At 38.2% G+C, this 16,332-nt stretch overlaps 1 protein-coding gene across 1 annotated transcript in view; it reads right to left on the bottom strand.

Moving 5' to 3' along the window:
* LOC123650047 (cytochrome P450 2C20-like) overlaps window positions 1-9,357 on the bottom strand; it is a 32,704-nt gene extending 23,347 nt beyond the window's left edge. The window contains exon 1 of the mRNA XM_045568442.1: window positions 9,095-9,357. Coding sequence (XP_045424398.1) covers window positions 9,095-9,262 — 168 coding nt within the window. The 5' untranslated portion in view covers window positions 9,263-9,357. The remainder of the gene's footprint in view (window positions 1-9,094) is intronic.
* Window positions 9,358-16,332: the final 6,975 nt, after the last annotated feature.

The raw sequence follows: 16,332 nt of genomic DNA, 5'->3' as shown, positions 1-16,332 counted from the left end.
CCAAGCCCCACCACCTGCTCCCACCTGACTGGCACTGAGTGAATACTACTACCATGTGAGCACTGTAGTGTTGATTGGTTAGTACCAATTTGATGGCAAGTACATGTGATGCTTGCTTTTCCATTCTTGCAATACCTCACTTGAAAGGATGGGCTCAAGTTCTATCCAGGCTAATATAAGAAGTGCTAGATCATGACTGTTTTTTGTAATTGAGTAGCATTCTATGGTATACATATACCACATTTTATTACTCCATTCATGTATTGATGGGCACTTGGGTTTTTTCCACATCTTTGCAATTGTGAATTGTGCTGCCATGAACATTCGGGTGAAGATATCTTTATTGTAGAATGTCTTATTTTTCCTTGGGTAGATGCCTAGTAGTGAGATTGCTGGATCAAATGTTATATCTATTTTTAGCTCTTTGAGGTATCTCCAAATTACTTTACACAGGACTTGTACTAATTTGCAGTCCTACCAGTTGTGTAAGAGTGCTCCAATCTCTCCACATCCATGCCAGCATTTCTTGTTTTGGAACTTCTTAATAAAGGCCATTCTCACTGGAGTCAGGTGATATCTTACTGTGGTTTTGATGTGCATTTCCCTAATGATTAGAGATTTTGAGCAATTTTTTATGTTTTCTGGCCATTATTCTGTCTTCTTTTGAAAAGTTTCTGTTCATGTCCTTTGCCCACTTTTTGATGGGATTGTTTGATTTTTTCTTGTTAACTTTCTTAAGTTATATATAGATTCTTGTTATCAGCCCTTTATCGGATGCGTAGCATGGATATATTTTCTCCCATTCTGTAGGTTGTCTATTCACTCTAATGAAAGTTTCCTTGGCTATGCAGAAGCTTTTTAATTTGATCAGGTCCCATTTATTTATTTTTGTTGCTGTTGATTGCTTTGGGGGGTCTTCTTCATAAATTCTTTCCCTAGGCTGATGTCTATAAGAGTTCCCCCCCCCCATTTTCTTCTAGAATTCTTAAGGTTTCATGCCTCAGGTGTAAGTCTGTTATCCATTATGAGTTATTTTTGTGAGAGGTGAGAGGTGGGCATCCAGTTTCGATCTTCTGCACGTGGTATCCAGTTGTCCCAGCACCATTTATTGAATACAGTTTCTTTACCTCAGTGTATATTTTTGTCTGCTTTGTCAAAGATTAGATGACAATATCAGGATGGTTTTATAAATGGATTCTCAGTCTAGTTCCAAAGGTCTATATCTCTGTTCTTGTGCCAGTCCCATGGTGTTTTCATTACTTATAGCCTTGTAGTAAAGCTTCAAGTCTGGTAGACTGATGCCTCCCAATTTGTTCTTTTTGCTTAAGATTGCTTTGGCTATACGCGATCTTCTCTGGTTCCATACAAAGCATAGAATTTTTTTTCTAGATCTGTAAACTGATGATGGTATTTTGATAGGGATTGCATTAATTCTGTAGATCACTTTAGGTAGTGTGGACATTTTAACAATAGTGATTCTGCCAATCTATGAACATGGTAGGGTTTTCTATCTGTTTACATCTTCTACAATTTCTTTTCTGAGTGTTTTGTAGTTCTCCCTCTATGTGTTTCTCACCTCCTTCATTAAATATATTCCTAAATATTTAATTTTCTTTGATGTTATTGTGAAAGGTGTTGCATCTTTGATTTGACTGTTGGCTTCACTGTTATTGGTGTATATGGATACCATGGATTTCTCTGCATTGATTTTGTATCCTGACACTTTACTAAGTTATCAATTCCAGCAGTCTCTTGGTTTAATGCTTGAGATATTCTAGATATGATATCATAACAGTCAGCAAAGACTAAGAGTTTGACCTCTTCTGCCTGCATTTGGACACCCTTAATTCCCCTCTCTTGTCTGATTGCTCTGGCAAGAACTTCCAGCACTATGTTGAATAGAAGTAGAGATAATGCACAATGTTGTTTGGTTCCGGTTCTAAGTGGGAATGCTTTCAATTTTTCCCCATTCAGTATGATATTGGCTCTGGGTGTATCGTACATGGCTTTAATAATTTATAGGTATGTCCCATCTATGCCTATTTTATTAAGAGTTTTTATTATAAAAGTGTGCTGGATTCTGTGAAATGTTTTTCTGTACCTATGGAGAGTATCAGATGGTCTTTGTTCTTGCTTTTATTTATGTGGTGAATTGCATTTACAGATTTGCATATGTTGAACCAAACTTGCATCACTTGGATAAAGCCCACCTGGTCATGATGAATTATCTTTTTCACATGCTGTTGGATTCAGTTTGCTAAGATTTTGCTGAGTATTTTGTCATCTATATTCATGGGGAATATTGGTCAGTAGTTTTCTTTTCTTTGTTATGTCCTTTCCTGGCTTTGGTATGAAGGTGATATTGGCTTCATAGAATGAGTTTCAGAGAATACCATCCTTCCCAATGTTGTGAAATAATTTTTGCAGTATAGATATGAGTTCTTCTTTGTAAGTTTCTTAAATACAGGTGGTCCAGGACTTTATTTGTTGGAAGATTTTTAACTCCTGCTTCAGTTTCTGTGCTTGATATTGGTCTATTCAGGAATTCTATTTATTCCAGATTTAGCCTAGGAGGATTGTGTGTTTCAAAGTATTTGTCCATTTCCTCAACATTTTGGAATTTGGGGGCATAAAAATTTTTATAATAGTCAAAGATAATGTTTTATATTTCCATGATGTCTGTAGTGATCTTTCCTTTTTCATTTCTACTTGAGTTTATTATAGTCCTTTCCTTTATAGTTATTGTCAATCTACCAAGAGGGCTGTCAATTTTGTTTATGTATTCAAAAAAACAACTTTTGTTTTTATTATCCTTCTATATAGTTCTTTTCTTCTAAATGTCATTTAGTTTTGTTCTGATCTTAGTTATTTCTTTTCTTCTGCTAGGTTTAGGATTAATTTGCTCCTCCTTTTCTAGTTCCTTGAGATGGTTTATTAGTTTGTTGATTTGTGACCTTTCTGTCATTCGGATGTGAACATTTAATTCTATTAGTTTTCCTCTCAGGAATGCTTTTGCTGTATTCCACCAATTTTGATAACTTATGTTCCCATTATCACTTATTTCTTAGAATCTTTTGATTTCCATCTCGATCTCCTCCTTCACCCAATAGTCATTCAACAATAGATTGTTTAATTTCCATGATCTTGTGAAGTGGTGAGTGTTTCTGTTGAAATTGATCTCTAATTTTATTCTACTTGATCTGAGAAAATACATTGTAAAATTTCTATTTTTTTTTTTAAAATTTGTTGAGATCTGATTTGTCGCCTAAGAGGTGTTCAATTTTAGAGTAATTTCCAAGAGCTGATGAGAAGAATGTATATTCAGTTTTATTTGGGTGGAATGTTCTCTAGATGTCTGTTGAACCCATTTGTTCTAGAGCTCTATTTAAATCCATTGCTTTTCTTGCTTATTTTCTGCTTGTGGGATATGTTCAGTTTAGTCAGTGGGGTATCAAAACCCCCAGCTACTATGGCATTACTGTTTATCACATTATTTCAATCAACCAGGGTTTGCTTTATGTATCTGGGTGCTGTGGTGTTGGGTGCATAAATATTAAGAATTGTTAAGTCTTCCTGTTGGATTTTCCCCTTCACTGTTATATAGTGACCATCTTTGTCTTTTTACACTTTGCCATTTTAAAGTTTATGTTATCTGATATAAGAATAGCTACCCCGGCTTTCTTTTGGTTTTCATTTGCCTGGATGTTTGTTTTCCAACCCTTGACCTTGAGTCTAAAGGGTCTTTGTGAGTAAGATGCATTTCCTGGAGACAGAAGATACTTGGCTTCTGTTTTTTTTTTATCCACTCAGCTAGTCTATGTCTCTTCAGTGAACAATTCAAGCCATTCACATTTATTGAGAGAATTGATATTTGGGGTAGATTTCTATTCATATTGTTAGATAAATTCATATTGTTTGGTTTTACCTCTTGAGTAATTGTGGAATCAAGGTTCTGGACTTTAACTTTTGAGTGATTTTACCTTGGTGGGTGTCTATTGCGCTGTTCAGTGTATAATGCAGGTCTGAGTACTTCTTGCAGGGCAGGTATGGTCTTAGCAAATTCCATCAGTGATTGCTTCTCTGGGACAGTCTTTATTTCTCCCTCATAAGGAAAGCTTAGTTTTGCCAGGTAAAGAATTCTACGTTGACCATTATTACACTTTAGAAGATTGAGGATGGGTGTCGAATTCCTTCTGGCTTCTAAATTTTCAGTTGAGAAGTCTGCAGTTAGTCTGATAGATTTTCCTTTGTAGGTTATCTGCTGTTTTTGTCTTACTGCTAAAAGGATTGCCTCTTTCATGTTTATTTCTGTCCAGCCTAATGACTATGTGATGGGGTGATTGCCTTTCATATTGAGTCTCTCAGGTGTTCTATGTGTTTCTTGTACCTGGATATCTAGATTTCTGGCCTGGCCAGGTAGGTTTTCCTCCAATATTCCAAGAAATAGTTTATCCAGCCCTTGTATATTTTCTTCTTCTCTCTGCAGGATGCCTATAATTCTTATATTTTGTTTCTTTACATAATCCCACCTTTATTGTTTGTTCTGTTCTTGTCTCTGGTGTCTGTGTTCTTTTTCTTCATCTGATTTGTTTAGCCCATAGGCATTATCTTGAAGCTCTGATATTCTTTCCTCTGTGTGATCCATCCTATCCTTAAGGCTTTCCATTGTGTTTTGTAGTTCCTTGAATGCCTCTTTCATTTCCAGTATTTCTGTTTGGTTCTTTCATGATATTTCAATTTCTTTAGAGAATTTTTTATTCATTTCCTGCATTGTTCTTGTGGCTTCGTTGTGTTAAGCTTCTATTTTCTCCTCAATTCCATTGAGTTTTCTTACAATCCATATTCAAAATTATTCACCTGTCATTTTTTTTGAAAAGTTAAAAATTCCTTAATTTTTTATTCCTGGTGCCACTACCACAATTTACAGGGCAATATACCTGATGTAATGAAAAGAAAAAGAAAAAGAAAAAGCTACAACTCATAAAAGACCTCAGGAATGTACATCTAATTGACACTACATTGCATTAATCAATAGCTGCACTTCTTGCAAACTGTGGCTATGACAGTCCTGAACAAGAAGGGTTTCCTGTTTAAGCTGCAGTAACTTTTCTGACTATGGATCATCGTTCCTTCTGTGGCAGATTTTTACAGTTCCACTAATGCATTTGGGACGACTATCTCAAAGTAACCTGCAGCTTTCCTGACAGCTCCTCACTCTCTCTCCTGCTAAGAACTATAGCCCTTTTCTGCTATTTTTAGAACCTTCTGCTACCATATTCACCTGTCATTTTAATCATTTAATTTAAGTTGGTATCCAGTATTGAGGATCTAATGATTTCTCTTGAGCATAATGTCTCTCTCTGATCTTTAATGTTTCCTGCTTTCTTTCACTGATTCTTTCTTATCAGGCTTCTTGGTTGAGAACTGGGGGTGCTAAGACTGCTTTGTGGCCCTATCTCCAAGTCCCCAGTGGTCGTTCCCTGACAGTGCTGGGGAGAGGTGCACTGGTTCTGTATTGCCTTAGATGTATTTGAGGAATTTGCATTACCCCTGACCTGTTGTCTTCACCTGTTGCCAGTGGAGACTAGTGAGTTTGGTCCCACAGCTTAAGCTACCAGCTGGTGGATCACACTTGTGTGTATGACTCCACTGCCCACTAATAGCTGGATATGGAAGGCAGTGTGTTAAGCTATGGAATTACCCTCTCTGTCATTGATTATAGTGTGCATAGAGGAGCCAATTATCAATGTCTCTGTGTTAGGCTCTGGTCCCCTGGATGGGGTTTATGAATGCCCCAGTCTTTGGGAAGGGTCTTGCCATTTGCAAGGGTTACTTGGACCCTGTTTCCCCTTGAGGTGGGGGTAAGGCCAAGTGGGACTGAAAATTAGTACAACCTCTGTGGAAAATAATTTGGAGATTCCTCAAGAGCTAAAAATAGAAATACCATTTGATCCAGCAATAGCACTCTTAGGCATCTACCAAAAGGAACAAAAGACATTCTATAATAAAGATATCTGCACTCAAATCTTTATGGCAGCAAAATTCACTATTGCATGGATGTGGAAACAACCCTAGTGCCCGTCAATCCATGAGCAGATTAATAAAATATGGTATATGTATACAATGGAATACTACTCAGTTACAAAAAACAATGGTGATCTAGCACCTCTTATATTTTCCTGGATAGAGCTTGAGCCCATCCTCTGAAGTGAGGTATCACAACAATGGAAGAATAAGCACCACATGTACTGGCCATCAAATTGTCACTAACTGATCAATACTAAGGTGCTCACATGGTAGTAATATTCATTGGGGGTTGGGAGTGGGTAAACTCACAACTAATGGATGCAATGAGCATTGTAGGGGGAAAAGGCACGCCTCAAATAATGGCTTGGGTGTGGCAAAGTCATAACATGTAACCAAAATGATTGTACTCCCATAATATCCTGAAATAAAAAAAAAAAAATAGTTCACAGCTGGTGCCTCCAAGCCTTGGTGTGTGTATTTGTATGGTTGCTTGATCTGCCAGTAGGGGGAGCGACTAATATGTGATTCAGGGCTCTTTCACCACACTTGGAAGGCTGCTCCTGATTGGAGGGGGTGAATTGGAGCAATTGCTAAGGTCTCTGACCAGTTTTTTCCTTCCCTGTCCACAAACCCCAATCCTGGCAGCAGCCTGGATGCAGAGAGCAAGCCCTGGAGTTATGATCTTATTACATGACTGAAGCCAGTCCAGCGGGCCAAATCAACAGGCCACCAACTATTGTTTAGCACCAAAGCACCACAGATTTCACACTACTTGCCCAGAGAAAACAGCTTTTCTCACTTCTCGCCATCTCCAAAGGAAAATCACCAGGCTGGTGGAGGAGTGTTGCCTGACACCACCGTGATCCCCAGAGTCTGCGGGCTGAGGATCCCACAGATGGTGGTCCCCTACCCCAGGGGAACTAGCACTGGGGAGAAGCACTCAAAAATCACCTGCTGACACCAGCCCAGCTCTCAAAATCAACAGGTTGTGCACTATTTTATAGTACCAAAGTCCTGGGGATTTATGCCAGCTGCACAGAGAAGGCAGCTTTTCTCACTTCTCCCCACCTCCAAGTGCGGAGCCTGCAGCACTGGCATGAAAGTCCCCAGAAAGGGGGAGGGGTGCTGCCTGAAACTGCAGCATGCCACAGCATCTCCGAGTTGTGCACCCTAAAAATGGCAGACACCCACACGTGGACAGCTAGTGCTGGGTGTGACCACTCAGGAGTTGGCCGATGCCGGCCCACTGGGCTGAATCAGCACGATGCCAGCTGTCTCATCTGTATCACAGTCCCACAGTCTCACATCTGCCTAGCAGAGTGTCCTGCTCTTTCTTTCCCACCCTGAGCCAACCTAATCATCAGTGGTTGTCAGGAGCAGAACCCCTTTTTCAGCATTCATCTCCTTTGTTCTGCTCCTGCTGACCACCAGGGTGAAGTGCCTGTCTCCAAACTCCCTGACACGGTAGTGAGAAGTAACCACTCAGACCGGTCCCTCCCCTGCCCATTGTGGTTCCAGCACAGAGAACCAGGGAGTTCAAAATGTTTCTCACTATTGTCTCCTCTCCACAGAGCCTGTCCTCCCATGCCAGGACTTTGCACTGACTTCAGGCATGTCCCTGTCTGAGTGGGTGTGTAGGTCAGTGGAGAAGCCGGGCATCCTTCTGTGGGTCAGATCACACTGCACTGGCTGGCCAGGTGGGCATGGCTGTCACACACTCTATTCCCTTTTGTATATCTTGCACTCTCCAGTCTTTGCCACTGTGTCTCCTATTCACCTTTTTTTCCCATGTGCATTGTGTGTCCCATGCTGTTTCTCTGCAGTTTCACAACTCTGTTCTTGGGCGGTGGGGGGAGTGATCCACTCATGTGTAGCCATCCAAATTGTTCACCTACTTTTCTTGGAGCAGAAAGCCAGGAGGTCACCACTATTCTGCCATTTTTTTCTCTCACTTGAAGTATTTTAAATATTTTCTAGAACTAGTTTCATGAATCATTTTGTTCTTTGAAAGGACTTGAAAGGATATTTTCTACACCAGTGATTTTTTTTTATTTCAAAATAGTATGGGGGTACAAACTCTTTGGTTCCAAAACTACAAAGAAGAATCGGTACCTATACTGCAGAAATTATTGTACAACATTAAAAAGGATGGAATCCTCTCCAACTCATCCTATGAAGCCAATATCACTTTGATGCCAAAGCCAGGAAAGGACACAACAAAAAAAGAAAACTACGGACAACTATCCCCTATGAATATAGATGCAAAAATTCTCAATAAAATCTTAGCACACTGAAGTCAACTGCACATCAAAAAAATAATTCATGATAACCAGATGGGCCTCATCCCAGAGATGCAAGGATGGGTCAACATATGCAAATCTATAAATGTAATTCATCATATAAATAAAAGAAAAAACAAAGACCATATGATCCTCTCAATAGACACAGAAAAAGTTTTTGACAAAATTCATCACCCTTTTATGATAAGAACCCTTAACAAAATAGGCATAGATGGGACATTCCTCAAAATTATTAAAACCATATACAACAAACTCACAGCCAATATCATACTGAACAGGGAAAAATTGAAAGCATTCCCTCTTAGAACTGGAACAAAACAAGGTTTCCCTCTATCACCACCTCTATCCAACATGTTGCTGGAAATCCTAGTCAGAACAATCAGACAGGAGAAAGAAATCAAGAGCATCCAAATTGGGGCAGAAGAACTGAAATATTGCTCTTTGTTGACAATATGATATTATATATAGAAAATACCAATGATTCAACCAAGAGACTCCTGGCATTGATAAACGAATTCAACCAAGTCTCAGAACGCAAAATCAATGCACACCAATCATAAGCTTTTATATGCCAATAATAGTCAAGCCAAGAATTCAATCAAAGATGCAATACATTTCACAATAGCATCAAAGAAAATTAAATTGTTATGAATATATCTAACTAAGGAAGTGAGAGACCTAAATAGGCAGAATATATTTTATTTAGAAATGGAAGTCCAATAACTTACAATTTTGCAAGCCACTAAAGGAACATAAAGCATACTTACATTGCTGAAAGTTTTCTTCCTGTTCTTAACATCAAGCTGTAAGATATTTCCAATAATTGGGAGAGGAGTGGGCCCAGGAGGGAGCTTCCCTCTCCCAGAGCTCTGTCTCCAGAGGAAGAGCAGAAGCAAACTGGAGAGACAGAGCACCAGAACCACAGCTGGGTCCATTGCAGCCTTCTCTTCTAACCAAGACAACTATGAGCTTGCACTCCAAGGTTTTTATAATGCTCCCTGGTAATTCAGTGTGTGCTCTTTGACATGTGAAGTGGTGAATCACCTAGATCTGCTGATGTTGTTTTCCGAGTGGACTTTGGCCCACTGAGAGGTATAAAAATAAAATGTTCTTTAGCCTTCTTCTTTCCTCTACCCACCCTGGACATTCTGGTATAATTGTACTGGATTGCAGCTCATCCTTCTGGTCATGGTGGAGTAACTTCATCAGTTCCAGCTGCCCATGGGTAATCCTGCTTCAGTCTGGTGAAATTACTCACAAGAACTCAGTTCATGGAAGTCACCAGAGAGTAACCCAAATCAGGCATATTCTAGAGGGGCCACCTGTTAAAAGGAACAAAACAGATTGAGGTCCATGAGCGCACAGCTCTTCACCAACACATTCCCCATGAGTGGCTTCACTTGTGCTCTTTTTTATCTTGATTGTATTATAGTTTTTAGATAGCTTTATTGAAGAAACCTCATTTAAGTTATTTTCATTCTATTGTACTGTCTAGATAATATAAGTGGTAGTTTTCTTTGGAATCTGAATAATATTTTATTAATTGTGGTAAAATGCATATAACATAAAATTAACTAGTTTAATGATTTTTAGTGTACAGTTCAGTGGCATTAAATATGCTCACATCCTTGTACAACCAACATCACTGTTGTCAATACTCTTTTCATCTTGCAAAACTGAACTTTGTATCATTAAACAATAACTCCTCATTCTCAACTTCCTCCTGTCCTTGACACCACCTACATAAGAATCCATTGAGACTTTCTCTCACTGTGAATTTGCCTTTTCTATGTACCTCAAATACGTGGAATTATACAGTATTTTGTATAATTGTGACTGGTTTGTTTCACTTTGCATAATGTCTTCAAGTGACATTCGTGTTGTAGAAGGTGTCAGATTTTCCTTTCTTTTAAAGACAATAATCTCCCATTATATGTGTACACCACATTTTGTTTATCCGTTGCTTGCTCAGTGGACACTTGTGATACTTCTACCTTTGGATTATTGTGAATAATGCTGCTATGAAAAGGGGTATATAAATATCTTTATGATACCCTGCATTCATTTCTTTGGGGTATATACCCAGAAGTGGAATTGCTGAGTTATATGGTAATTCTCTTCTTAATTTTTTGTGGAAACACTATAATGTTTTTCATAGTGACAGCATCATTCCAATTTCTCCACATTCTCATCAAGAGATTATTTCCTGTGTTTTTATAACAGCTGCCCTAATGGGTGAAAGACAGTATCTCATTGTGGTTTTGATTTGCATTATCCTAATGATTAGCGATGGTGTGCATCTTTTTATGTGCTTATTGGCCATCTTATATATACTTTGGAGAAATTTTAAATAAAATAATTTGTCCATTTTTTTAACCAGTTAGTTGTTTCTGTTGTTTATTTTGAGTGATAAGAATTCTTTAAAAAATATATTTTTAATATTAACATTTAACAGACATATGATCTGTAAATGTTTCCGCCATTCCATTGGTTGTCTTTTTACTGTCTTGATGGTGCCCTTTGATGCAAAAAGGTAATTTTGGATTTTTTTGTTTGATTGTTTGTTTTTTATTTCAGCATGTTATGGGGGTACAAATGCTTAGGTTACATATATTGCCTTTGCCTGACCCGAGTCAGAGGTTGAAGTGCATCCATCCCCCATCACACCAATTAGCTGTGAATATACCCATCCCACCTGCCCAACACCCAATGAATGTTACTACTATATGTGCATACAAGTGTTGATCAATTAGTACCAATTTGATGTGTGAGTACATGTGGTGCTTGTTTTTCCATTCTTGGAATACTTCACTTAGTAGAAGGAGCTCTAGCTCTATCCAGGATAATACAAGAGGTGGTAGATCACCATTGTTTTTTGTGGCTGAGTAGAACTCCATGGTATACATATACCACATTTTATTAATCCACTCATGTATTGATGGGCACTTGGGTTGTTTCCACATCTTTGCAATTGTGAATTGTGCTGCTATAAACATTCGAGTGCAGATGTCTTCTTTATAGAATGTCTTTTTTTCCTTTGGGTAGATGCCCAGTAATGGGATTGCTGGATCAAATGGTAGTTCTACTTTTAGTTCTTTCAGCTATCTCCATATTACTTTCCACTGAGATTGTACGAGTTTGCAGTCCCACCAGCAGTGTATCACAAAGTTAATTTTGAAGACTTATTTTTGTATTTTTTCTATTGCCTATACGTTTCTGCCATATTCAAGGAATCATTGCCAAATTCAATATCATGAAGCTTTTCTATAAGTAGTAAATTATAATGTAACAAGTCAGTCTGCTCACCCTAAATACAATATTTTCCAAAAGCCGTTCAGCCACCATAATCATTTGAAATATCAAAATTATTTCATCTTTCAATATTTTCTGGACTGCTGTGCTATGAGAAAGCAGAAACATATTTCTGGGACTTGATAAATGCCAGCTAATTTAAACGATACATTCATGATGGGTGTTAAGTTGTTAAGAGTTTTGTAGAGTAAAGACAATGCTCACAGGGAAATTTATAACATTGAATACATTTAAAAATGCTTCCTTCTCATGAAAAGAAGAAATATATAAAATAAAAAATCTAAGCATCCATATTAGGAACTAGAATATGAAGAGCTAATTAATTCCAAAGTAAGCAGAAGGAAAAAAATATCATAAAAATTAGAGGAGAAGTCAATGTAATTGGAAACAGGACATTAGAAAAATATTCAAGACTGCCTGTTTCCCACACTTTCTCTAACACTTTAAAAATTTTTCATTTGCTAATAAAGCAGGTTTAAAGGAGTGAAATGTACTTTTAATTTGTACTTTTTCTTTTTAAGCTATCTATATGATTAATAGCCATTTCAATTTACTCTTCTGGAATCTGTCCAATCAAATCATTTGCCCATGTTTCTATTACCTTGGAAAATTACTTGACATACACTTTAGTAAAAAAACAGCAAGGACATGATAATATATGAAATATGAACCCAATATTTTAAAGAACCACGTTTAATCTCACATGCATATGTGTGTATACAACATATGTTACATGTGAATATATTCCTATCCACACCCATATGTATAGATATATATGTGCAAATATACACATGTGTTATCTTACAAATGCATTCCGAGTATAAATGCTTATTCTAGGAAATGATCTTGGAAAAGGTTAGTGGGTGATATTATGTCTCATTTTATACCTTCAAGACAAAAGGAAGGGAAAATGATGACTAGATTTTGTTATGTATAAGATGTTCAATTGTCTGTGCTTTAGAGATGGCATGAGGCTAATTATTTTAGAGCCATAGCATAAAATTACCATCACATGTATATTAAGTATAAAACAATGTCGTGGAAAGTAGAAAAATAATAGAATCTAGTGAGACTTTCCAGGGATTTTTGTTCTTGTTTGAGGAGAGAAGAATAACACTCAGAACATGTGGGTAGCAATATGAAAGCATAGATTCATACTTGACTCTGAGTTGTAAACATGCAGTAAGAAAACTATTCCAACTTTTTATTTTGTATTTACAGTAATACCCAAGCAGGGACATGAATTCTAACATTTAGTGTCTTTTCCTACCTGTTGCTTATCCCCTTAATATTTCCCTACAGGTTGCAGCTGCTCCTGGACAGTTTCTCTCTTTCAAATTCAAAACTCCAGTAACTCTAGTTGACACTCAGTCACGAGAGCTTCCCTACCCTCTCCCCTTTTGTCCTCCTCTATGCTTATCATTCTGAGGACCAGCATGGCCCCTTGGGACTCTGTTTTCTTTAATTTCTTGCTTGCGTTATGCACAAAAGATAGAAAGTCTGCAGTCTGACCCAGAAGCTGATAATGCTGTTTATTTAGAACATGCAGAGGAGAAATGGGTCTGAGTTATCATATATACTAATCAGGTTGCTATGCTGTGTGGTGATATCAAGTTAATGACTCAGCACTACCTAAGTATAAGCATATGTGGTGGTCAATGCCAGTTTTACAGAGTGCAGAGAAGAATAGAGTGCAGAGAAGTACAGTGACCCAGGGAACTCTCCTTAATGGAGTTGGAGTGCTCGCTGTATCTTGAGGAAATGGGGAAATGTGACGGAAGTCAGAGAAGGCATCCCTAATACTGAGAATGAAGTGATGATGCCCAGATAAGGGAGGGTTGTAGCAGCAGACAGTCTGCCCTTCCTCAGACACATATAAAGCCAAGCTGGTATGACAGCAGAGTATGGCCAAAGCCATTGGAAACTGGGGTGATGTTGATCCTTTGCATCAGCCAGAGATTTCAGGATGAATTTCTGTAAATGGAGATCAGGAATAAAAACAGTTCCATGTGGCCAGGTCGTCTCCCACACAAATTCATTCTCCTGAAGAAAGAAAAATAGAGAGAGAGTGTGTTCCTAAAATATGAGCTTATGAACTGTCACAGAAAGTATATAGTAACTATTTGATGAATGAAGGAAGAGATAGATGGTTCGAAGACAGGATGGTTAGAAGGAAGGCAGGACACACCAAAGGTCAGCAATAACAAACATGTTATTCACTTAATGTCTTTTTTTACCAGGTACCCTTCATTCAATAAATTTTTATGGAGTAACAGCTCTATGCCACACACTTCATTAAGTATTCTCACATTGTAACTGCTCTTTGGACATTTCAAGTTTCCATCAAACTTTTTCTAGAAACAGACTCACACTTCTTGTCCAGCGGGTTGATGGGAGAAGGGCTAAGCTGAGGAGGGTTATAGACTCTGTTTCCCTTTGTACCTCTGGCACAATATTCACCTAAAACTTTGTTTCTTTAGAGTACTTTCAAATACACCTGTCTAAACATGTTACTCCCTCACTTAAGTGGCTCCTTGTCTGCCCTACAGGATAAGGTCCAAATGACTTGACTTGACCCTTCACATTCTGTTCCCAATTTATCATTCCATATCATTCTTTTCATCCTTCACATACTCTGCTCTCAGCTCTAGGCATATCCACTCTTCATCAATCTCCAGCACACCATGAGGTTGCAAGGTTTATCTCCTACAGTCCCATTTGTTCAATAGAAGCTTGCCCTTTCTAGGTTACCTCATCATATTTATGCTTCCACTGGAGCACAGATCACCTTGAGTCCTGCTCTCTATTTATCTTTCTATCCCACTAAAATGTGACTCTCTTAAAACAAGGGCTCTGTCCTTGATATCCTACTGTGTACCATGCCAGACCCCAAAGCAGTCATCAAAAGTCATAGAAAAAGATGAAGGCAACTTCATAACCAGAGACACAGACACTAGCTGTGGAGACTAAATACGCAAGATATGATCTTAAATGTGGAAGATAAAAATGCTCTGGATTCATTGTGGAGTATCCTGCCACATTCCCAAGGTTTTCCTGATCCCACAGTTAATTGTGGACCTCCTGGATCTACAGAAAATTTCCCACTCCTGTGGCCCATTCCCTCTGTAAAAGTAATCTGCCTTCTCTTCTTGTCTTGCTCCCCTCCTTCTGTGAGACAATGCAAACTTCCTTTCTCCTGTTGAATATTGCGGCTTTGTTGTGGCTTATGATGAGCAGGAATCAGGCAGCTTCTCTCCCTATCTCTTTCCTCCCAGGGGCCTGTGTTTTCCTTTCTCACAGCACTAGTCCTACTCATATCTCCTATAAAACAATAGAACAAGAAGTAAAACAGGGCAATAAATGTCTTTACAAAAAGATAAACAGAGCAATATCCCATATGCCAATGCTATCAGTCAACATGCATGGACTGAATGCTCCTTTCAAAAGACATAGGCTGGCTGAATGGAGGAAAAAATATGGCTTGATTATCCGTTGTCTGCAGGAAACACTTCTAAACCACAAGGCTGCACACAGACTTATCAGGAAAGGATGGAAAAAAAGTATTCCACATAAACGTAAATCATAAGAGAGGAGGTATAGCCATTCTTATATCAGATAAAATTGATGTTAAGCCAACAAAGGTAAAGAAAGACAAAGAGAAATATACAGGTTCAGAAGATGGCTGCCGCTTTTTCATTTAATCAGATCCCATTTATTTATTTTTGTCGTTGCTGTGATTGTCTTCTTCATAAATTCTTTGCCTAGGCCAATGCCTATAAGAGTTTCCCCCACATTTTCTTCTAGAATTCTAATAGTTTCACACCTTAGATTTAAGTTTGTTATCCACCGTGATTTGATTTTTGTGAGAAGTGACAGGTGTGGGTCCTGGTTCAGTCTTTTACATGTGGCTATCCAGTTTTTCCAGCACCATTTATTGAATAAGGATTCTTTTCCCCAGTGTACATTTTTGTCTGCTTTGTCAAAGATTAGATGGCTGTATGAGGATGGTTTTATATCTGGATTCTCAGTTCTGTTCCACTTGTCTGTGTCTCTGTTCTTGTGCCAATACCAAGCTGATTTAATAACCACAGTCTTGTAGTGTAGTTTGAAGTCTGGTAAATTAATACCTCCCATTTTGTTCTCATTGCCTAAAATTGCTTTTGTTAAATGGGGTCCTCTCTGGTTCCATATGAAGCATAAAATTATTTTTTCTGTATCTGTGAAAAATGATGTTGGTAATTTAATAGGGATTGCATTGAATATGTAGATCACTTTGGGTAGTATAGACATTTTAACAATGTTGATTCTGCCGACCCATGAGCATCTTATGGTTTTCCACCTGTTTACGTCCTCTGCTATTTCCTTCCTCATTGTTTCATAGTTCTCCCAGTAGAGGTCTTTTACCTCCTTAGATAAATATATTCCTAGGTACTTTAGTCCTCATTTTTATAGGGATTCTGACAATTCACAGAAAATTTTCACTGTAATAATATCCCTTTGATTCCCTCAATTACCATTACCTAAGGTAAAATTATCCCAGCTTAAGGATAAGAAAGCAATGCCCCATAGATTGGCCAAGGACACGGTGTCTGCAGGTTGTAAAGCTGACCCTGGAACTCATAAATCCTCCATCTTACATGCTTCTCTCCTCACAAAACAGTCACTTTCGGCAAATTCAGCATTTACTGGGTGT

This window comes from Lemur catta, chromosome 14 (genome assembly GCF_020740605.2).
Source record: "Lemur catta isolate mLemCat1 chromosome 14, mLemCat1.pri, whole genome shotgun sequence".
Classification (NCBI taxonomy): domain Eukaryota; kingdom Metazoa; phylum Chordata; class Mammalia; order Primates; family Lemuridae; genus Lemur; species Lemur catta.
This window is presented reverse-complemented; position numbering and strand designations above follow the sequence as displayed.